The 24,061-nt window shown below is 38.6% G+C and overlaps 1 protein-coding gene across 3 annotated transcripts in view; it reads right to left on the bottom strand.

Moving 5' to 3' along the window:
- Nucleotides 1–24,061, bottom strand: part of PIEZO2 (piezo type mechanosensitive ion channel component 2) — a 441,773-nt gene that overhangs the window by 215,329 nt on the left and 202,383 nt on the right. For all 3 annotated transcript variants that reach the window (XM_072734883.1, XM_072734882.1, XM_026005962.2), the window contains exon 4: nucleotides 4,996–5,038. In XM_072734883.1, coding sequence (XP_072590984.1) covers nucleotides 4,996–5,038 — 43 coding nt within the window. The remainder of the gene's footprint in view (nucleotides 1–4,995; nucleotides 5,039–24,061) is intronic.

The raw sequence follows: 24,061 nt of genomic DNA, 5'->3' as shown, positions 1-24,061 counted from the left end.
CACTTTAAAATAATCTGTTAGCAAACAGATTGATGGACAAACTTCAAAGAACATAGCGACAAAAGGATCAATATCTCCATGCAATTGCTCTAAAGAACCAGATAGCTTCATTTAAGATATAATTGGAATTCCCTTTAAGAGAAAGAAAAGCTTAAAACTCCAGAAGGAAAAAAAAGCACAACCACATCTAACAGCACTACCTGACACGGTCTTTGCAACTGTAAATGGACAATAACCCTGAAGATCAATATTTGTTCCATATTTTAAGATGTGGGTGCAATGCAGAGAACACTCACTGTACTTCAGTGAGAAAACACAGGATAATGTGGGAAAATACAAGATGACATTTTAAGGTAACATCTAAAGATCAGGAGGATGACCCAGTCAAGATTACAGCTCAAAAAATAAAGCATTACACAATATATTCTTTAACAATATTTATATTTGCACATCTATTTGGAAAGTTAACAATTTTAGGAAGGCATTGTGATATGAACTTTACACTGTCTGGCTTTATTCAGATGAGAATATCCAAAAAGATCGTGATTTGAGACCATGTGCCCAAAGGCACAGGGGTAGGAAACAGAAAACAACACAAAACAAAAGAGACCTATAATCAAGATTTTAGAGTATTCTGGTATAAAAATCTTCATATTTGGAACCAGGCAAACCTAGAACTGAATGTAGGTTGGTACTAATGCTGGTCAATGGTCATGGCTATATGGGCAGACGCCCTGACTTCTCTTATGTTTTCTTTACCTGTGAGATGGCAACCAGAGTCTATAGAGGGGGGTCAGTAAATGATGGACAGCTGGCTGTTTTTGTAAATGAAGTTTTATTGGAATATAGCCATACTCCTCGTCTATGGCTTCTTCCCGCTACAAAGGCAAAATTGAGAAGTTACAACAGAAATTGTGCGGCCCCTAAAACCTGAAACATTTATTATCTGTCCTTTACAGTAACCCTTTGCCAATTCCTGGTCTGTGACGTTACTGTATGGACTGAAAATTATTTAACATAGTGCTTAGTACATGGCAGCTGTTTCATTAGATTATTCAAGTAAGGGAAAGGTTAAGGGCATACAAGCTAGGAAGAAAATGTTTCAACTGTCCAGTCCTGTTGATCAATGAATCCTTAACCATCTGAGAAGAAGCTCTTGCCCAACATACTTCACTTACTTGAGAGAAAAGATCTTAACCCGTTCTTTGCTCTATGGAAAAATGATGCAAGATAAATTCAAATTAAAAGGACACTGAGATACTACTTCTCACCTATCAGACTGGCAAAAATCTCAAGTCTGAAAGCATATCCTGCTGGTGAAACTCTGGAAAATAATTACTTTCATGCATTGCTACTGGGAGTGAAAATTGTTGAAATTCTAGGGAGTGAAACTTGGCAAAATTAGCAAAATTCCATATAATTTATTCATTGATTGTTCTTGGGAGTCTAGTCTCTAGGATCTCTGGCAAAAGCACAAGTGTGCACAGGGTTATTCATCAAAACATTTTTCTGTAAGAGCAAAAATAGCCTGAATGTCTGCCCGTAGGGTACTGGAAAAGAAGGAGTTAAAGCAAGTTGAGTGTGATCCATTTTCCCCTGATTACCAAGGAGATACTGGGTTGAGGGAAGAAGGTGAGTGACCTGATTTAGGTTTCTGGTAAAGATATGAACTAGATCATTGGGTAAATAGAATAACTAATTTTTTTTCTAGGAAGAGAGTCTTCATTAATCCAAAGCTTCAAGCAGGAACACCATGGTTTAAGATGTTATGATAAACAAATCTTCAGTCCATAGATTGATGAGTTAAAACTCTGGAGAATGTCACATGAGCCTTTCAAATTTCTTAAGTGTAAAACTGGAGATGTTGCAAAATCATGTTTCCTGCTATGTGAGGGACTCGCAAATCTCCTTAGAAACCTCATCTATCACTCTGAGCCAAAAAGTATATATATCTAATATGAAAAAGAAGGATATGAGGAGCCACATAAGATATTCTGGATTTCTCCCTCCATTACCAGTATCCCTTGGTCACTCAAATCCTGGAAATTATTATGAAAGCTTGATACCAGATAAGATCCCTGATTGAACCAATCTCATCCTTTATGTTACCTAAAGGAGTGGCAACTGTAGGTTAACAGAGTGAAGAATACCTATATACACTGATGGGGAATGATTTCCACAATATACTCCTCATGAAAAAAATCTAAGTACAGAATAATGTATACAATATGCCACTCTTCATGCAAGAACAGGGCAAAGATACAGTTATATACAAGTATCTGCTTGCATATGTGAAAATCAACACCAAAAGCTTAAACCAAAAGCTAATAAACCTGTAACTGTGGAAAGAAGAGGGCACAGGACACAGAGCTCGGGTGATGTTTCTCTGAAAAGACTGTATACATATAAAAACATAGAATTTGCTCTGGGAGACATATAAATGTCATATATTCAAAAATAAAAGGAAATTTTAAAAATGCATTAAAATTGAAAAGATTCTGAAATGAATTAAATTACATATAAAAGTTAGAATACAACCACATAGAAAAAAAAACTTAAGCAACTTAAGTTTTGAGTCCTTAATTATATATCCTTAATGTAATATAAAATTAAGAAGGAAAGCAAATTTTATTTTTTTAAGATTCTATTTATTTACTTGACAGAGAGAGAGAGAGAACAAGCGGGGGGCGGGGCAGTAGGCAGAGAGAGAGAGGGAGAAGCAGGCTCCTTGCTGGGCAGGGAGCCCAATGTGGGACTCGATCCCAGGATCCCTGGGATCATGACCTGAGCTGAAGGCAGACACTCAACCAACTGAGCCACCTAGGAGCCCTGGACAGCAAACTTTAAAACTTCATTTAATATTCCTGGGGTGCCTAATAAGAATACTTCATTTAGTACATATATATACTTATATATATAAGTACCTATATATACATATATATATATATGTTTTAAGTTTTGTTAGGAACCAAAATTTTTAGTGAAAAAGAAAATGAGTATAAATATAATACCAGGGAAGTTAAAAATTCTGCAAGTCTATGTTTGATTTGGAACTAATATATGAATCCAGGTCATTCTTTTATTTTAAAAAGGTATTTTCAGGGTGCTTGGATGGCTCAGTTGGTTAAGCGTCTGCCTTTGGCTTGGATAGTGGTCCCAGGGCCCTGGATTGAGTCTTTCATTGGGCTTCTTGCTCAGTCTGCTTCTCCCTCTCCCTCTGCCCCTCCACCCCTGCTCACTCCCAAATGAATACACTTATAAATCTTTAAAAATAAAAATAAATAAAAAAGGTATTTTCTAGCTCTAACATGTATTGAAACTGCCTGGAAACACTGGTGGTCCAGATATGATGGGCGTCCCTAGTATTTAGATTGTGATTTCAAAATGCCATTCTCCACAAAGAAAGGGAGGGCTCCTTGGAGGAATGGCTGTCTCCAGGTCTAGAATACTGAATGGCCTTGTGCATCCAGTTGTACTAGAAATATAAGAACTTTAAACGACTGGTGGTCCTGTGTCAAAAGGACAAAAAGTAGATATGACTTGTTCCAAGTGACTGAAAGAAAACAAACTGAACATGCATGAAAGAGGGGGATAGAATAACAAGATAAATGATACCACAAACAGATAAATCCAGAATGTGAGACATTCTCCAAACAATGAATCTGGCTTCTTGACAAAACAATGACATGAAGAAAAACAAAATGAAGCTGGGAAAGAATTGTTAGTCGAGATGTCACGACAAGCTGGAATGTGTGGGCTTCATAAGCATGCCGACTCAAACCAGTCTCTGCATGATGACATTTTTGAGATGGTCAGGAAATGTAAATATTGACTCGATACTACATGAGGCCAAGGACTTATTGTTATTTGCATTTGGCATGATTAGTGGCACCATGATTCCGGAAGAAAACACCCATTTTTTTCTTTTCAGAGATATGTCCTCAACCTATGTAGGGATGAAATGACACAACGTCTGAGATTTCCTTTAAAGTATTTTAACCCCTTACCCCCCCAAGATAGACAAAGGAAGTGTGACAAAGTCCTACTGAAACTGGTTAATGACACTCCATTTGTTATTCTCTCCCCTTTATGTGTTTATCATAATATGAAGGAAGAATCAAAAGAAGGTGCTTTGGGAAAAGATTTCACATAAAATGAAGGAGTGACTTTTTTATGCTTTATTTTAGGTTGGCCTGCGAGACCTACTCATCTCAAGGCAACCTCCTGCAATAGCCTTCCTGTGAGACCTACAGCGATGGTGCTGATTCAATTGGAGTTTTTGAGAGAAAGAAATAAATCTTTGAACCAAATAAAAAATGGTACAGGAAATGCCACCACAGTCAGCCTGCTGCTGAGCTATTCTCTCTTACTACTGGAGAAAAGCATTTTAAAGTATTTTATTATTTCTCCAAGCATTCAGTGTGATTAATACACATAAAACACATTTTCAATATGATAAAAAGAACCAGCCAAAATCTTCTTTGAGAGTAAAAATGAAATTAAAATCACTTTTCTCTATTCCAATAGCTGTCCCAACATGGCAAGCTCCATGCAAGACACTAAATGCCCCTGGGAGAGATTTGTCACACAGGCTGCCACTCAGCTCCAACACAGGTGGGTTTGTAACCTTACTGACCCTACCTCTACTTTGTTTAATGTTATGATGAGTCCACTTTGTTTTCTGTTTGGGGAGACACTGGTGTAGGAACGTTTGCAGCCAGGAGAGCTGTGAGCTCAGCTTTTAACTTGGAGCGACTAAGATGTAACAACTTTGACAATGTTCACCCTGTGTGCAGGCAGGGATTTTACAACGCAAAGGACTACTTTACAAGGAAACTGAGGCTCATGTGACAAAATGATGACTTCCTCATGGACACACAGTCCCGAAAGTCGTGGTGGTGAGACCACTGATTTATCATCAGTAAATTACTTAGAATGAATTAGGACGTGAGAACCTAGCATTGAAGACATGCAAACATGCTAACCCCTGTTTACCTTTCAAAGCCAATCTGCCGAAATGTCTTTTCCCACGTGGAACCTACAAACAGAAGGAAAGAACATAATTAATTGATGCACACCAAGGATGCAGTTAGTTTTGTCCTGTTTTTGCACACCCTGGTAAATACTTGGCTTCACAGTTAAGTGGGATGAGTTTTCCCTCAAATGCATCATTCTCCACCTCCAGTCTCCAAATGGCCGTTTAGAGAACAGTCCACATTACGAGCAAGGTGACAAAGCTCTCCCTCACTTTCCTCTGGTTACACTGTATGCCACTGAATCATTCTATAAATGTCTGAATGTGTCAGAATAACATGAGTAAAATTCTCCTGTCAAAATTAATGCAAAAGCATGCTGTAAGTTGTACTCTCTAAAATCCAGCTTTTAATTTCCTGTGGCACATGGACAGCTAGACGACTCTTTAAATGTCCAGCTCATTATACTCCAGATCTTTATCTCACTATTGCTGAAGCATAAGGAAGAACATTTCTTTCTTTTTAAAGCTAAGCTTTTAAATCAGAAGTCTCTTGAATGCAAAAATCCTGCTTCCAGTGACATGATTTGAAGAGTTGTATATCCAAATCTATAAAAGAACAGCTGAGTTTAAAAAAAGATTTTCTATAATATTTTTCATGTAACAATTATTCCCTAAATTATAGGCATCATAATTTTCTGAGTACTTGATATAAAGAAAAGTGCCAATTTTTATCAAAGACCACTTTAATAAAAACTCCACATTAATACAAGTTATGGGTCTGTACTAACCCATAGTTTTACATTTTACATTAATCAATGGCAAAATTATTTTGATTCCAGTAAACACCCACCTAGCCCTATATTTGTGAGTTGTGCACTAACTGGTTGATAATCACAGCAGATAATCAGTACCTTTCTGTACAATTTATTTCTGCAAATGGGAAATGGTAGATTCAGCAGTGAGTCTCCAGAGGCAGCTAAAAATCTACCCTGCTTCTTTTCCTACAGTCACAGTTAAGTAGGATGGTGCTATGTTTCTTTCTTGAGAACTCTGCCTCAAATGCTTTACTATCAGGTAACAACTAAGTGTCTCCAAGCATTAGGTCTTGTGGAGAGGCAGGGGATTATCCAATATTTTCCTCAGGGCCCTCTGAGGACTGAGCTAGTCCCAAGGGAGCATGAATATGGTGTTTCACGATGGTCTTTGAGTTCTTATACTTGGTTATGATGAAGCATTTTAAGTATTATACATAATAATGGACTACATTTTGGAAATGGATCACACACACATGCACACACACACAAATTTAAAGCAGATTCAAGCTTATCTCCTTGGATGAAGTCACTCTTATCCAATTGAATTCCAATATGCTTTGCTGAGTAGGAGTGAAAGTCATGGAATTTTAGTTTACCAGCCCAGGAATTTCCCCCATGGCTCCCGGTCCAGGGGAGTAGGCTTGTATGAATGTCATCTTTCCTGTGAATCACATGCAAGACAATTCAAAATCCCTATCTCAGGAATTCTTGGAAGACAAATTATCCTGCCCTAGAGATACTAGCAATTAAGACACTGGCAAAACATAACATAACCTGAGTCAGAAACCACATAAAGACGGCTGGCAACTGCCTGGCCCAAACGGAGAAGTGGGAGAGATTAAGAGTCTCCTGCCAAGTAAGAACCAGACAGTCTGAGCTCAGACCAAGTGGGAAGGGTCTAGGGGAGGCTAGGGTGATTGGTAAGGGGATTCAGATGCTATTCTTCTCGACTTGCTTCCAGTGAGATCCAAAGCACCTTTCATTCCCGCCCCCTCAGATCTGCTCAGTGTATTCCTAAGTTGATTTTTTAAAATAAATTTTTAAGAAACCCCCCTTTTTCATAGACTCAAGCTATTATCAAGGTAAAATAAAAATAAATGATTTGTCATACTGCACTATTGGGCTTTTAAAACATGAAATTTTAATTAAGAAATAGGTTCCATCTTCACATTTCTTAGAAAAGTAAACTTACTCATATAAGCAAAACAAGATTAAAGTTTTTGGTGTGCGACTTCCTGTACTCCTTAGAAGAAACATTCCCAGCCACTCAACCAAGCACAATAGAGAAGGGAGAGAAAGAACATCCTTCTAGTAGGTAGATATTAATTTAATTGGTAATTTGAGCATCTTACACACAACAGGCATTCATCTTTGCTGTTGATACTCTACTAACCATCTTATTCTGCTAGGTATGGGACTGAATATATTAAAATATGGTTTCTGCCCTCCAACACCACATACCCTAGAGGTCTGGGTTTTTATGTCTTTTGTGAGCATTTAGTCATGATGAAATGAGAAACACACAATAAATGGAACAGACATATCCAGATCCTTTGGCACCAAGAATATTTTTGGCAGCTCATTTATTCAGTTGTTGGGGAATTCTTTTAAAGCCATTAACCATGTTCTACATGGTAAGGTAATATTATTCTCCTTTGCTGGAGCAGTCCAACAGGGAGAGAAAAGTAGGGAAAACAAAAGTAGCTGGCAGACCTTCTTGATTCAACACTTTTTAAATGATATTTATAATACGAAGAAGTCTAAAACATGTTACATTCTTCGGGGGGAAGCAAAGGATAGCAACAACGAAGAGAAAAATATATAGCCTAGAGAAATGGACACAAAGCTTAGGGAGATTTTTCCTTTATGATCATAGATGAAGTTAGAAATAATGAATTATGATTCCTTGCTTCCAAAACTTCCCCTTGATAGCACCGACATCCAACAACAGAACTGAGATGTGGAATGGAGCATCACGGTGTCCAGAAGCTGCAAACACACCCTAGAATCAAGGTCATTCAGTCTGCAGGCAAGTACCCATACCTCATGTCCTGTGTGCCCAAAGTGACAAAATGCCCCTTTGCATCCTGCAGCACTGACATGCCAAGGGGGCACTGCCATGCCAAGAAGTGGAGGACATTTCCTCCTCAAAAACATCAATTAGCAAGCACTCCTTTACAAACAAAACTCTACCTACGTATTCTCTCTCTCCCCCTTTCCGTCTCTCCCTCCCTCTCTCATCCCATTTTCCTATTGATCTCTGCAGATCCAAGCTCCAGTTCTTTCCATAAGAGAAAGAAGTTATGGAAACTTTTTTTTTTGGGGGGGGGGGGGAACCACCTTCTGCCATCAATGAGCTGTTTCTACTGGGGCTCCCAGTCCTACTATCTCTCCACCCTGGCCCAGAAGGCAGGAAAATCTAGCAGATTGGGGACTCCAGTGTCAATGTTCTGAACTTCTTTACTCATGGCCTTGTCATCCTTTGGGGGCTGTTTTCCTGTCTTCCCTTCCTTCTACATTTTCCTTTCTTCATTCTTCCTTACTATCATTCATCTCTCACCCTGAACTGGCTATAATAAGAAATTCAAAACAATTTTTTAATTCTACAAAGTTTTGTGTGTCTGATTATTAACGTTAGTAGCATGTGAAAGCCTCTAGTGGGAGTTATATCATCAACACCTTCCTATACCACCTTTCATTCAGGACCTGTGACTTTCCCTATGTTAATTTTGTTTAGCACTCAGCATGACCAGCAGAAGTTCAATTTGTACAGATGCACAGAAAAAGGCCACATGCCAATATGTAATCTGAAGATGGGACAGGGCTAATTAATTTTTACTTCTTTTTTTAATAAAAAAGATTTTAGTTATTTATTTATTCACAAAAGACACACAGAGAGAGGCAGAGACACAGGCAGAGGGAGAAGCAGGCTCTCCACCGGGAGCCTGGTGCAGGACTTGATCCCAGGACCCTGGATCACAACCTGAGCCAAAGGCAGATGCTCAACCACTGAGCCATCCAGGTGCCCCTTCTTCTAACATTTTTGTAGTAGTATAAAATCACCAGACCTTACTTATTACTTAAAACCACGACATCTGAGTTCCAGGATTGCCAACAGGTCCCTTTCAGTTTGTAATTTTCTATTTTTCATAAATGTTAAGGAAAATGCAAAAACCTACTTTTATGTTGTATGTCTCCTCTGTAATTACTTTTACCAATCATTCTTTCAATCAACTTGTTGCTCGGTTTCCAGTACAAAAAGAAAGGAACTTGATTTTTCCTATAGGCCTCATAACGCAGTGGTGAAACTGGTAGCCAAATTAGGCAAAGATTTTCTTCTAATTGTACAGTTTTATACCAAGTATGTCTCAGATGTTGAGAGCCACTTGAACTTGGACCTGCACCTCTGCTTTTTTTTTTCAAAATAATTAGCAGAAAAGGACTAATAATTCATAGAAGTAGTAGATTTTTGCCAGCACATTCCTATAAAAATGGAAGTATTTTTATATATCGCAGTGGCTGCCAGGGAGCTGAATATGTGACCTGGCACAGAAACTGGTGATCAAACACAAATATCAGGAAATATCTAAGTTTTCTGGTGGAAGTTCCATTTACATTACTTTTAACTCTTGAAAAGATTTTCACATCTATTCTGAGTCAAGATTTAACCATGCATGAAATGTTGAATGTAATGTGAAACTCTAGGAGAAAAACAGATCCTCTCAATGGGCCAGTACTGACATTTCACTTCACAATTTCATCATTAAGATGCTCTTGTGTTGAATTGTAGCTAAAATCTATTAAACCACAGAAATGGTTGCTCTAATGAATGATATGAGCCCAAGTAATGCAACTTTCTCAGCCCGTGAGCATGACTGCAGCACTTTGGATTAACTGGTAAGATCTGTAAAATTTTCTGAGTCCTAATTCCCAGATGAGATTTGTCATTAATTGGGTAAAAGTAACCATAAAAGATAGAGATAAGGAAAAAAAATCTTCAACATCCTCTATTTAATAAGTTTCACATTAAATGACTTATATACTTTTTTTGACATATACTTTTAAAAACATCATTTTCAGCTCTACCTAATACTCTTGTAATGCCCATCATCTCCTTCTCTGTCATTAGTAAATAGATGGCACACCCCTTTATGTACACAGTCACTGTCATTCAGGTTCATACTTTGGTTTTCATTTCACTGACCCCTTTGTCAGTTATTTTCATAATAGGTCTTAATTTTCCATCATTTAGGGATGATTGCTCATAAATGATAAGGGTCAGAATTTTCCATTCTCACTAACAATATGGTGGCATATATAGAACATATGATCAACAAAATGCTTTCCAAAATTAACAGCTTTATATTTTTCCTTATTTGTAAAATAATATACAGTTGACCTTGAACATTGTGGGGGTTAGTGTCACTGACCCCAGTGCATTTGAAAATCTGCATGTAACTTTTGAGTCCCCAGTAACCTTGCCTATTATTAACCTGAAGCCTTACCGATGACATTAACATCTATTTTGTATGTTACATGTGTTCTATCCTGTATTCTTACAATAAACTAAGCTGAAGAAAAGAAAATGTTATTAAGAAAATCATAAGGAAGAGAAAGTACATTGACAGTACTATAGCATATCTATTGAAGAAAATCTGTGTGTGGACAGACCCGTGCAGTTCAAACCCATGTTGCTTAAGGATCAACCATAGACCATTACAAAACATGAAAATACTTATGATCTTTTATTTTTGCATAAACACCCCTACACACTCTCACATTGATACTTGTCCATATAAAATAAGGGTCATCCTATTCTGAAACTTGCTATAATCACTTGATAATATATAATGTAACTCTTTCCATGTCAATAAATATAAGCATGCGGGCAACCCCGGTGGCACAGCGGTTTAGCGCCACCTGCAGCCTGGGGTGTGATCCTGGAGACCCGGCTTCCTGCATGGAGCCTGCTTCTCCCTCTGCCTGTCTCTGCCTCTCTCTCTCTCTGTGTGTGTGTCTATGAATAAATAAGCAAAATCTTTAAAAAAATAAAAAATAAATAAGTATAAGCATGCAATCATTTTATTGCTCATATAGTACTCCATAATTTTTTAAAAATTAAAGTGCTTATTAATATATAAATTCTATCTACATTTTTGGATTAACCATAGAATGTTTATATGTTTCTTTGAACATTTGTTCCATTAGTTCTTTGAGATAAATTCCTAAAAGTAGAATTAATATGTCATGATCTATGCATATATTAATACAGTTTATATTAATATATATTAATGTATATTTGATAGTATTAATCAAAATTTTACCCCCAAATCTTATTCAAATACATGTCCTTGATTGAATTCAGTTTATGAATCATTTTACCTTTTATAAAATGTTTTATTTTAATTTATATTTTCATAATTAGTAATGAAATTTAACATTTTCCTAGGTTTTTAAGATTTTAATATTTTGTATTATGAATCACTTGTTCATGTTCACTGCCCATTTGCACATTAGAGGTTTGTTTTTTATGCTATTGATTTATAACAACACTTTATATATTAGAGTTCATAACCCCAAATGTGGTATGTCTACAGGAAATACATTTGCTTTTCAGGTTAAAAACATGAATACTTAATTATTTCATTTTCCTGAATATAATTTATTTACTTTACTTTCCTGAATGTTTGCATTACTAATTAATTCCATCATTCATTTTAGCTTTTCAATTTTTTAATTTACAAGTTTGTTGCCCCAGGAGGTGGGAACAAATATTACATTTGTTTCTTTGTATCCAAATATTTCAACTCCAGGAGGTCTTGAATGAGCACAATACATGTGCTCATGCTGTCATCGGAGTTGACTGGTCAGTCTGAAACAAAATCTGTTACCAGTGTTCACTCTTTGTGGAGACTAGAGCAAGCCTATTCAGAATTATTCAAGTCTATTCACAAATACATTATACTCTCCTCTATGAATAGAGGGGGTTTCAATACCTTGAAAGATTTTCATTTGAAAAATTATCTTCAAAGTACTCTAAAATGAAATGTAACTCCTAAATAATTAATCCCCTCATCAAATAATGGACTTTTAAAGATAATTGTTGAGTACAAAATTTCCAGTTTAAGATTGGATCTGGGGCGCCTGACTGGCTCAGTCAGTGGAGGATTCAACTCTTGATCTCAAGGTTGTGAGTTTGAGCCCCATGTTGGGAATAGAGATTACTTAAAATCTTTTTTAAAAAAAAGATTGGAATTTTTGGCAGTCTGTGATGTTTCTTCTACCAACTTCCCACTAGAATAGCCATAGACACACACACACACACACACACACACACACACACACACACAGTAAATTTATTTTCAAGGATCTCAGAGGAACTTTCACAAGTAGGTCAACTGAACTGAATTGTGAAATTCAGTTTGTAGTGTTCTGTGCATTTGTCTCCCATGGAAACCAAACAAAGCAGCCAGCCCTATGGATGGTAAAACTAGGTTCCATTCTCTTCCCATCTTACTCCCCCTGGTTCAGAAACACAAATCCATACAGAATAGGAAGTGGAAGTTGTGTCTTTTCTGCACAGAAAGCCTTTTTCTGAGGAGGCTAGATCCCTGTCACTGCCACCATCAACCTGCCCTCCCTTGCCTTCCAGATCTTTCCATATCCACTGCAACCCTCAGAAATAACTGGCAACAGGAGAATGTGTGTGTGTGTGTGTGTGTTTTCCTATGTGTGTCTATATTTGTTTGTGTATGTATTTATTTTTGTGTGTGTGTGCATGTGTGTGAAAATGATGCACAGGAGGTAGGGATACCAACCCCCTTGGCCCAGTATCTTTTGAGGTACACAGTCCTCATCAGGGAAAAGTTATAGGAATTCTTAGGGTCTGAAAATCTCTGGCAATTACCTATCCTGATAATTAGAAATCATCTAAATACTCAGTGATTATAAAATATTTGTATGCATTATTTATACACGGTAGAATAACATATGACATTAATATTAGGTTTTTAAAAGAAACTGATCAGATAATGAGACTTCGAACCTTCACAGAACTTAATTGAAATTGTAGTTGATGGGATGTTCCACTCATTCAAATCAAGGTTTCCATGATGTTCAATTATTTTTGCTGCTTCTATAGCAAGAGTGTTTAGAGGCACAAGATAATTAGGGATGGAAGTTGGAGGAAACTAACAATTTTTAAAGAGCTGGTCAAAAAAGATGACCCAGTTATGAAAAAAAAAAAAAAAGAAGGTAAATAAATGTGAAATGAGGGACAGGAAAGGGGGATTCAAATACGGTAGAAGGATCACTTTGGTAAGAGGGCATTCATTGGAGAAGATGAGTAACATGTGTAGGAAAGTCTCAGTAGAATTACAGAAGAGATCATGCAAAAGAGGAGTGACTGGAAGGTCAGGAAGTGGAGGCAGTGAAGGCAGCCTTCTCTTTTTCTTTTTAAAAGCCAGGCCTTATTGAGGTAGGGAGGAAGAAGAAGGAGATTAAGAGGAGCCAGGGCAAGAATGGTGTGGCTCCCTTAGGTTAAGCTGTATGGAGGTTCCACTAAACTAAAGCGAGGGCAGCAGGATGAGCAGAGGTCAAAGCTACAGAGACAAAGGATTCAGCCTGACTGCTTAGTAGCCAGGAAAGAAGAGTAAGCAGGCAGAGGACTCTGAGACCACAAGAGACAGGTGAGGTGCCATATCTGTAGCAGAGGACACATGGGATGCTGGGCAGTTCATACGGCACTCTTGAAAGAGGACAGGGACTGGGGAACATAAGAAATGGATATACAAAGAGCATCCTGGTTGATTGCCCACTTGATAACTGCGGTTACTACACAATCCATACATAGATTAATTTTCTTCAGGGAATGATGTTATGTAGAACACTGAAATTATACAAATAAAGTGACCCATTTCAGAGATACTAGAAGATACTTAAAGATCAGCCATACACTTCATTATGAAGAACAACCTTTATTGTGGAAGCTTAGAATGCAGGGTTGCCTCTGAACTGGCCCCATGTTATACTCTGAAATCAACTTTAAAAATAAATGTCTGATGCCCATATTGTTTTTTCACAAGAGTTGACTATAGAAGACATTCCAGTAATGATAGTTTTAGTTGTTTCCAAAGCTAGATTAACGGGAGTTTCCTGCACAGCCTCGTAACAGATGCATTTGCCTAGAAAATGGCTTCAATCTGACTTTGGACTTTTTAGCATACTGCACTGTGATGATATGCCCATTTCCTGGCTTACTTGAATCTCTTAGATGCTTGCTTAAGATTCCATTCTGCTCATTCTTATAGGAAATTCTTGATATGGTTTGAAAGAAAAATTTAATAAAATAAAGATCTGTAAGAAATCAACTAAGAGTGGAAAATCACTAGAAAATATTAATTGTCAGAATTCATAGTCTGCAATCCACCTCTGGCAGTATTCAGCATTGGGAATATAGTGGGTCACAGCTGAAAATTCTGCAGCTGCCATTAAAAGCAGCCCATTAGAAGACAGGCCTGAGTTTTAACAGGAGACCAAGTTAGAGCAGCCCATTAAAAGAAAGGCCTGAGTTTTAGCAGGAGACAAGTTAGAGCATCATCTTAAAGAGGGCATCAGGATGGGATCCCTGGGTGGCTCAGTGGTTGAGCACCTGCCTTTGGCCCCAGGCATGATCCTGGAGACCCGGGATTGAGTCCCACGTCGGGCTCCCTGCATTGGAGCCTGCTTCTCTCTCTGCCTCTCTCTCTCTCTCTCTCTCTCTCTCTTTCTCTCTGTCTCATGAATAAATAAAATCTTAAATTAAAAAGAACTGTCTTTAAAAAATAAAACAAGGGTGTCAAGAGTCTAGCCACCTTGGTCCTCATAAGGTGGTTACCACATCTTCATAAGTCAATATTTAATTCATATATACTTACTTTCTAGGCCTCAAACATACAATTTTACATTTCAGAGTCAATGATGCACAGCTTTTGTCCTTTCTTAAACTAGCTTGCTATTTCATATGCTTTGACTGGATTGCATCAATGATGGTAATTTCTCTCCATTTGGGGGTGTCAGTTTCTTCTCAAAACCAAAGATGAAGTATCTGAAATTTCAGCAGGGCAGGTGGCAATACCTCAGCTCCAGCAGAATAACTTTGGCCTTGAATCTCTTCTCTACTACCTGTCATGGTCAGCTATGATGCTGGTATACTCACTGTAGGTCTCCAGGTTAGTCAAGGCAACTCTAAAATGAGACCAGCAGCACATCACACAAATCCAATGAGAACATGTACTCAAAGCATCTGCACAGTGTCTGGCATACAGTAGGCAGTAGATAGCTAGTAGCCACGACTGATGTGTTGCTCTTGAATAGCATTTAAGTGTACAATGCCACAATGCTGGCAGTACCTGGGAGCCTGAGAACCTTAATTGTACAGAATAACCACAGTCCAATTCCTCGTTGTCCATACACACAGACACACACACACACATGCACGCACACACACTAATACTTCAACAAAGGCATGCATTAAAATGTATATAAATAAGCTCTACATCATTTCTCTTTTTAATTGGCACATCATTACATTTTGTGATTGGTTTCAGTTAATCCAAGTTGTAATACATACTTTTCCCTTTTGTATGTGTTTGCCAAAACCCTCCTAAAATTATCTTAGGGGAAAGTCAGAGAGTATGTATGTAGGTTTAACCCCTAAAAAACTTTGTTCATTTAAACTTAAGTCTTCAGAAAGAGCTTACCAAGAGAATAAAAGTATTCAAATTGGTGTTTATGAGGTTGTCTCTGAAAGATACACATGAGAACATGAATTGCATGTGAGGGCTCTTGTCATTTCCTATGCTGCTGGTCCCAGGTGTATGCCATATACACAAAAGAAGTAGTGGAATAAGGAGTTGCAAAGTTGACCTACAAAGTCTCTTTAAAAACAACTATATTTTCTCTACTAAAAATGCGCTTATAGTATTCTTCTGAGAGAAGGAAGAAGAAGGTAGATTTATTTCAGTTTTCTTATTTCTCAGTATTTATAGAACATTGGCAAGCATTTCAATGGAGGATGCTTAGTTTCCCAGGATGAGGATTTTCACTTTTATGTTCCTTTGGGTGTCTTTTATGACATTACAGTTCCTTTGTATGTTTTGTGGCTTTCTTTACACTAACTACAAACTCCCTTTTGCCAGAAGTGTGTGCCAAAGAGTGATGTTCACTTGTAAAAATTAAATAAAGTAACACTGGTGGACATTTTGATAGCTGGAAATTTTATGAAAAAGAAAAACTTATGAAGCATATTTAGTTGAAAATTGCAACAGCAGCAGCTGAGTCTTTGTTTCCACTGAACATGGGTCAAATATAAAGTGCAGACAAAAGACCGTCATACCCATTTATTATATGGAGTGTTAGGTAGCTGGTAGTTCCTTGTTTTGAATACAGTTGATAAAATATATACTATGCTATGCCATAACATATTTAATGTAGGTAGAAAAACCTCCTCTCATCCTGTCACACATTTTAAAACTTTTCTTTCAAGATTACCTTACTCCTGAGAATACTGCATGTTTCTAAATGATTCTATCTATAATTATTTTAATTATCTTTTCTGTTAAATGTCAGATTTTATCTATGAGTTAATATTTTGGAAATAAAATTCACTCATTATTTACTAATACCCATGAAAACAGGTAAGATATTCATTCAATTTATTGAACAGGTTTTATTAAGCCATAATACATGTTAAGCAGTGGTAATATAGCAGTAAACATGAATCTTACATTTACTGGGGGAGAAGTTACAAAAATAATCAGGTATATACATACACAGGCATACACATAAATAGCCACATGCATAGATACTATGAAGAAAATAAAGAAGAAAGTAGGGGTATAGAGATAAAAGTGCTACAGATTTAAAGATTGATTTATTTGAGAGAAAGAGAGAGACAGCAAATGTGAATGGGAGGGAGAGGCAAAGGGAAAGAGAGAAAACCCTCAAGCATACTCCCCGCTGAGTGCGGAGCCCAACACAAGGCTGGGTCCCAGGACGCGGAGATCGTGACCTGAACCAATATCAAGAGTTGGCTGCTCAACCAAATGAACCACACAGACACCCTAGAAGTGCTACAGATTTAAAAGGATTTAAGGATAAAAGTGCTAAGACGTAAATGAAGGATTTATTTATAATGAAGTGAAACTTTAATGATTAAATTTTTTTTGAACCATATTCAAGGTAGATGATGAATTGGAATCTAAGGTTTGACTTTATGGCGGCCTTTGATCATTCTAAGTTAGGCACATCCTCCTCAACTGGTTGCCAGTCTTACTTAGAGAAATACTAACACTGATGCTTTCATTCAGGTATTAGGAAATGCCTCCCCAGGACTCTGATTCAGTTTGCCCTCCAAGGTAGAGATCTATAATGGGAAAGGTCCAGAAAGTGTCTTCCAATGTCAGCTTGCACAAGGATGCTAAAGCTCAGGGTTTGACCCTCAGAGACATTTTTTGACTGATCATCACAGCCTGGGGAGGAGGGGTGTGCTGGAGGTAGCTAGCACCTACTCTGGGTCTCTTCCTAACTTCAGTAGGTAGCATCATGCCCATAGCTTGGAGTCACTCATTGTCAAGGTAAGTCAAGGTATTTATGAGATGGAAATCAGTAAATATTACAAGGCAGATGGTTTTCCTTGAATATCTAGTTGAATGTCAAATTCCTCATCCCACTCGATGGGACATATTCCTGGCAGCTGTCTTAACACTTGGAAGGTCTCAATTCAATCAGACAAATGGAATAGGCTAAAATAGGGGGTTTTGAAAATCTGGGGCATGATAAATCAACTTGACAGAAAAGCAAATTACAATGAACCCAACTAGGTAGAAAGTTCAGTAATCCAGACTTCCATTTGATGCTAAGTTGTGCATTTTTTCCCTCCAGTACTCTGCTCTCAGGAAAAAAGAAATAGTTGAAACAAACTAAACACCAGATTTTATGAAAAGGATGGAGTCCAGGTATTTCCTGCCCCTTCAGCAAACACCCCTGTCCTCTCTCCTGGACCAGCCTGCAAAGATGAACAGCCATCATGACTCTGAGATGCTCTTGTTGGAGCAAGAGGACAAGAGCTTCATGCAAAGATCTGCAACAGTGAGAGTCTACAGGGCTATTAGCTGGCTAGAAAACACAAACTGGACACTCTACTGAACTCGTTCTTCTTTTCCCTGAGGTCTTACTGGAAACGACTAGCAACTATGCAGTCTGACTGCTAAATGCCACCCCCCACGCCACACCATTCCCATCCAGTCTGCTTCTGTGAAAGAAACAATGAAAACGGTTTCACTCAAGGCTATTTTTCACTTAGTAGCCATCAGGAAGGAGGGAGAGGCGTGTGCTTGTCATCTGGGTCACACACAGGAGAAGGAGGCAAGCTGCAAACTTCCTGAATGTCCTTCCTGTTCTCCCCAGAGACTGGCAGGCACTTTTCCAAGTATTGTTATCTGACTCTCTCAGACGTCAGGATTTTCTTTTTTTTATAATTTTTTTTTTTTATTACAAAGACCCCTTTTGAAAGCTTGAATTCCTGGCCCAAAAACAGCATCTGTGGAGAAACTCTGCCTTCCACACAGAAACTTGAAATTGGTTAGCTGGGGAACTCCATGGGGAGTTTCCAGGTCCCACATAGGGGATCCCTCCTCTGGCTCCCCCAGGCCATGGGGAGAGGCTGATGGAAGATAGTTCTGGAGCAGCTGAGCCTTTGCTTCAGAATCATGCTTTTTACTGATATATAATGTGAGCACGACATTCACATTTCAGAATGTCTGACTAATTTCTTGGCACAGAGTAGTCCCTGAGTTTTAAATCTAAACCAGCTGAAAAGCAATCAATACACATTTAAAGAGTGCAGCAAATATCAAGCATTTTAAAAGTGGGTAGGCAGATAGGTAGATAGATAGATACCGCTTTTTTCAAATCTGAAGTATTTAATGACACCTAAAATGAAGAGCAAAGCTCTCTTGGACAAACTACAGAATTTCCCTGTCTCTCTGCGGTTTTCCAGTAGTCCAGCTCAAATCAAGCCAGACAAACACTTGCGGACAGACATAAGCTTTTCTGGGGGCTGATCACTATAGCAGGCTTCCTTGATTTTATTGTATACTCGCCGTGCTTTAGGTCAAATTGGATATATAAAAGCTGCATTTTTAGGGGAATAAAATGTTTATGATGAGGGCAGGAGACCAAAGCCTGAAGAAAGTAGACATGGATTACTGTATTTAGTCTGGGGAGGACTCAGAATTTCATAAGCATCCGCTTCCTTAATAACAATACCATACCTTCGCATGGCCACATGGTTCCTACAGCAGCCTTTCCGAGGGAGCTTCCCGTGGAAACACTAGGGGCAGGCTTGCACACAGACCAGTAGGAGAGAGGACAGCATCGCGCCACTTGTCCTACAGTGATTTCTCCGCTTCACACGTGCTTCTCACTCCCCCTCGGAGGTAAGGAGCTAGGGTCTCACTTTACTTTTTAAAATTTTTCAAAGATTTTATTTATTTATTCATGAGAGACACAGAGAGAGGGAGAGGCAGGCTCCCTGTGGGGATTCCGATGTGGGACTCGATCCCAGGGCCCCAGGATCACAACCTGAGGCCAAAGGCAAATGCTCAACCACTGAGCCACCTGCGTACCCCTCACTTTATTTTTTTAATCCTCAGTTCTTAAACAGTGCCTGACACATATATGCTATAAATAAAAAATGAAAAGGGGGTATTACAAAAGACCACCTATGATAAGCAAGGAACCCTGATTTAACAGGTCCCTGGTCTTACTGTCATCACCTTCAGGTCCACAGGGACAGATCAGGAGCAGGAGATTTTTCCAGATTTAGCATCACAATAACAAAAGTTCCCCTTATTTATTAGTGATCTAAAGTGATCTGTGGCCACCTTCCTAGGAGCATCCATTCGTCCCCTCTTGTCCTGGCCAAAACCTCTCTTCCCAGGCCATAATTCAAAGCAAAAGAACATTTGGAAACAGACCCACGCAGCACTGGGGATGAAAGGTGCCGAATAAGACAAGTCTGGTCATAATGTCTCAAAGCTGAACATCGCACTTTCCTATTTCTGCAAAACTTTCAGAGCACTTCACCTTCATCCCTGTTTAATGGTTTAATTCAGATGCATTAACGGGAAGGGAAGAAAAAGATTCTTGGTTTGTCTTAGTGCTGACTCCAAAAGATTTACAGTGCTTTGCTCAGGTTTTGGCTGACTTCAGCTTCCCAGCTGCTTTTTGAAAAGGTATCCAAGCATCAGTCTTTCTGTAAACACTCACAGCATTAACCACAGCTGCAATGTAAATTAGAGCCACAGAAAATATTCTTGTTTATGGGATGAGGTGTAACATCTCCACTGACGGCCCCGCTGAAATATACAGAAGCTCAATAGAAGAATCCGGAAAAAGGTGTGATACGAGCCGCAAATGCTCACAGACCACACCAAGGCCTGGTGAATGGGAACATCCCGCGCCCGCTGTCCTCCCTGAACTAATTCAGAGTGTTCAGAACCGCCCCAGGCGCAAAGAAGGTCTGAATGATTTGGACCGTATTCCTACCCCTATTCCTGCATCTTCGGGTAAGACTGGAATGTTTGAACCAGAGAAGAAAAAGCTCTGACTGATCGCTGAGTGTGAACAATGATTTTTGCGTTTTCAGAAGTTTCACATTTGGGGGTCATTTCAAATAAGGCACAGGTAGGCTGCTGGCTGCACACACTCTCACCTCTGAGGGGCTGGGGAGCAGACCTCACTGGCAAGGTGGTGACAGGAGACGGCCCCCACCACCCCCTCCCACCTCGTTCGCTGCTAGCCCTTAGAGCACAGGCGGTTACTCTCACCCATCATTTTTGTGAAAGCTCTTCTACAGTGTTTAAAGGAGTTTGACACAAATTGGTAAATGGATGGGATGTCAGAGTAAACATATGGGGGTCCCGAGTTCACAGCGCTCTGGTGGCTTCCTAGCTGCGGTTGAAGGAGGGGACTGACATATACCAAGGCCCCAGGATGTGCACCAATGGACCTATGCCATCTGCTCATAGCTGCTTTTTCAGGTTCTCGCTACACTTTGCAGGGAATGAGATTATAACTCTAAGATACTATTTCAAAAGAAAATATCTAGGGAGCTATTAAAGATAAGAATTTTGTAATTCGGTTATAAAGCTCAAATGTTCCTTAAGTTCAGAGAAAGAGGTATTGGACACCCCTGTAGGGGATCTCCTATCTCCTAAAAGCACCACAGTGTGATATCAGGAATGTTCCACTTGATTTTTCTCAGCCCTTTTAGTTGAAAACGGAGAATAGTTCATTTTAAATTGCAGAACTTTGCACTTACTACCCTGGACTTCAATGATAAAATCAAGAACTCTATTATGTAACTGTATTAAATATAAGTCACTTGTGATTTGGGAAGGTCTGAGGTATAGATTTCAACTGAATTGTAATTGTATTCCTCTCTTCCTTATTTATCTGCTATCTAGTATCTAAACATATATCTACCTATAATTTTAATATGTTCTAGAATTTAATATTTTCAGAGGATCTTTCCTTATAGCACAAGTAATGGATATTCATTTAAATCGTGAGTATCCCCACCATCCATAAATTAACCATTGTTAATATGTTGGGATATATCCTTCTGGACTCCTTATTGATCTTTAGGGTGTGTGTGTGTGTGTGTGTGTGTGTGTGTGTGTGAGAGAGAGAGAGAGAGAGAGAGAGAGAGGGAATCATATATACTGTTACATAATGTACTTCGCTTAACTTCATGTGGTAACGTGTGTCCTGTCAACAGGACACAAATTCTTAAATTTCCAATGCAGGGATGAATCCTAACTAGGCTGTTTCAATCTTTTTTATTATTATTACTAAATTATCAATAAGGCTGTGAGTATGTATATATATATGATATATATATATGATACGTATATATATATATCCCTAGATAAAGAAGTAGCAAGCAAGATATGGGCATGTTTACATCTTTTAATACTTTCACCTAAAAATGTCCTCTGAAAAATCATATCAAATTATAAGTCAAACCATGTTAAATTGATAAGAGTTGACAAAAATTCTGGCCTATAAAAATCATTTCCTATGACTCAACAAGCCATAAGCATAATATTTTGAAAAGAATCTTAATAACCCAACTTAATTAATGTATTCAGTCATTTGGAAAATATGAATGGAGCAGCCACTCTCTGCTAAGTATTATATTAGGCTCTGTGTATAAATCAGTGACCACACTACCTGTGGTTCCTGCCCATTTGCAGCTTACAGTCCAGAGCAAAAGAGAAGAAATACAGACAATTAGATGATTAAAAATTAAACCAAGTTTTAAGAAGTAGAAAAAAAGATGGGGAGGAAATACTTTAAATTGGGAGGTAAAGGGGCATCAGAGCAGAGCAGACAAAGACCAGAGGCGACAGGAGGGATGCAACGCAAAACTGCATCTTTGAGAACTTGCTGGAGGCAGGTCAGAAGGGCTGAGAAAGTTGTAACTGGGGACAAAGCCACAGACTGCAGGTGGAAGAGCAGAAAGGGGCCATTCACTTTTTACATCTTTACCAATTTTATAGGTCAAAAATATTACCTAATGCTTCTTTTAACTGACATTTCTTTAATCCTAATGACATAGATTCTTTTCACACGACACTGGCCATTTAAAATTCTTAATAGCCTGTTTTGTCTTTTCTCTATTTTCCTTTTTTCCCCTTTGTTTCTCTATTTTTCTATTAGAGTAATCATTTCCTTATTCATTCCTACAATTATGTATGAAGAATGTTAACAATTTTTCATTTATTTTTGCTTTTTTTTCCTCCACTTGTTACCTCTCAACATGGAATTGATTAGTGGGTGCTATGCTACATGCTGCAAGGGCCCCTACCATCAGGGGACAGACCCCATCAGATACATCATCTGTCATTTATTTAAGATGATGGAATTACACCTTCTCTCTATCCATCCAACATACTTGGGAGGGGGGGATTCGAGAGTCCTGTCGATGACCACTGCTTGGCATGCAGGTATATCATGTAAAGTATCTTTTCCTGAGTTCTAATTCAGGTGAACTGGTGGCATTACAGAACTATTTTTCAAAGTCTAAAAAAATGCCAGCCCAGGACAGTCCTTCATGACTTCATTAGCTGTTTTATGCCATAATCAAGTTTCCATGAAAGGATTTTTATAAGGAAAATGAATGAATCCCCATTGAAAACTTGTCATGTTCTCTGTCAGCAGAATTAACCACTGTCATTTCCCAGCACTTGAGTGGAGGAGGGCGGTGGTATGTACCTTCCCCATCAGAACAAGAGCTTCAGCCCCTCACAGACTATGTGTCCCCAGGCAGCTGACCGAGGCCAAAGATAGGACAGGATGAGCCCTGGAAGCCCACATGGCTCTCATGGTGTGTGTATTTCAGCAGAAGATGTGGACAGAGGTTTCTGCGGCCCCACTCCCAGCCCAAATCAGGCAGAGAATCCACTTTAATTCATACATTGAAATTACAGAAAGCATATGCTACTATGCTAAGGCATTCTGACTAATTTCATGGGTAACTTGAATCTTATGCAAAGACGGAGAAATGAAAAGTGTCAGAAACTGTCAGTATTATTAATATATATTGACAGACCATATATTACTTTTTGCAAACACACAGTGCCCTCATTGATAATTTTTTTGAAGTATGTTATGTCTATTAGGCACAGTAAAGAATGCCAAAACCTAAACATCCAGGAAAAAAAAAATCACTTAATTTAATAGCCGACTCTCCATTCCTTTTGAGACCTGATCCAACAGGACAATTTCACCCTGGGTCTCTCTTACGAGCCCATGCTCTAATGGCCCCCTATAAGCATCCAAAGAAATAAAAAAAATGTCTTTCTTCTTAAATGACTTCCTTCATCCTTCCTTTCTTCTATCCTTCCTTCTTTCATTCCTCCTTCCTTTTGATCTAATAAGCCATTTTATAACACTTAACGTGTATGAGGTATTATTACAAGCCTTTACAAATATTAGCTCATTTTATTAAATCCTCACATCTCCTTTGGGAGATAGAGACTCTTTTCTTATTAGATCCATTTTACAGATGTGGGAGCTGAGGCCCCCAGAGAGACTAACTAACTTGCCCTGAGTCACACAGCCATTGTGGGAGAGTCAGGAACCAGCATATGCCATTTGGCTCTATTGTTCTAAACACCATGTTATGGTGCCACTGCTCCCCCAGGATACAGCTATGCATGGC

This window comes from Vulpes vulpes, chromosome 13 (genome assembly GCF_048418805.1).
Source record: "Vulpes vulpes isolate BD-2025 chromosome 13, VulVul3, whole genome shotgun sequence".
In the NCBI taxonomy this organism is placed as follows: Eukaryota; Metazoa; Chordata; class Mammalia; order Carnivora; family Canidae; genus Vulpes; species Vulpes vulpes.
The sequence above is the reverse complement of the archived record's forward strand: the minus strand, read 5'-3'. Positions and strand labels throughout refer to the sequence as shown.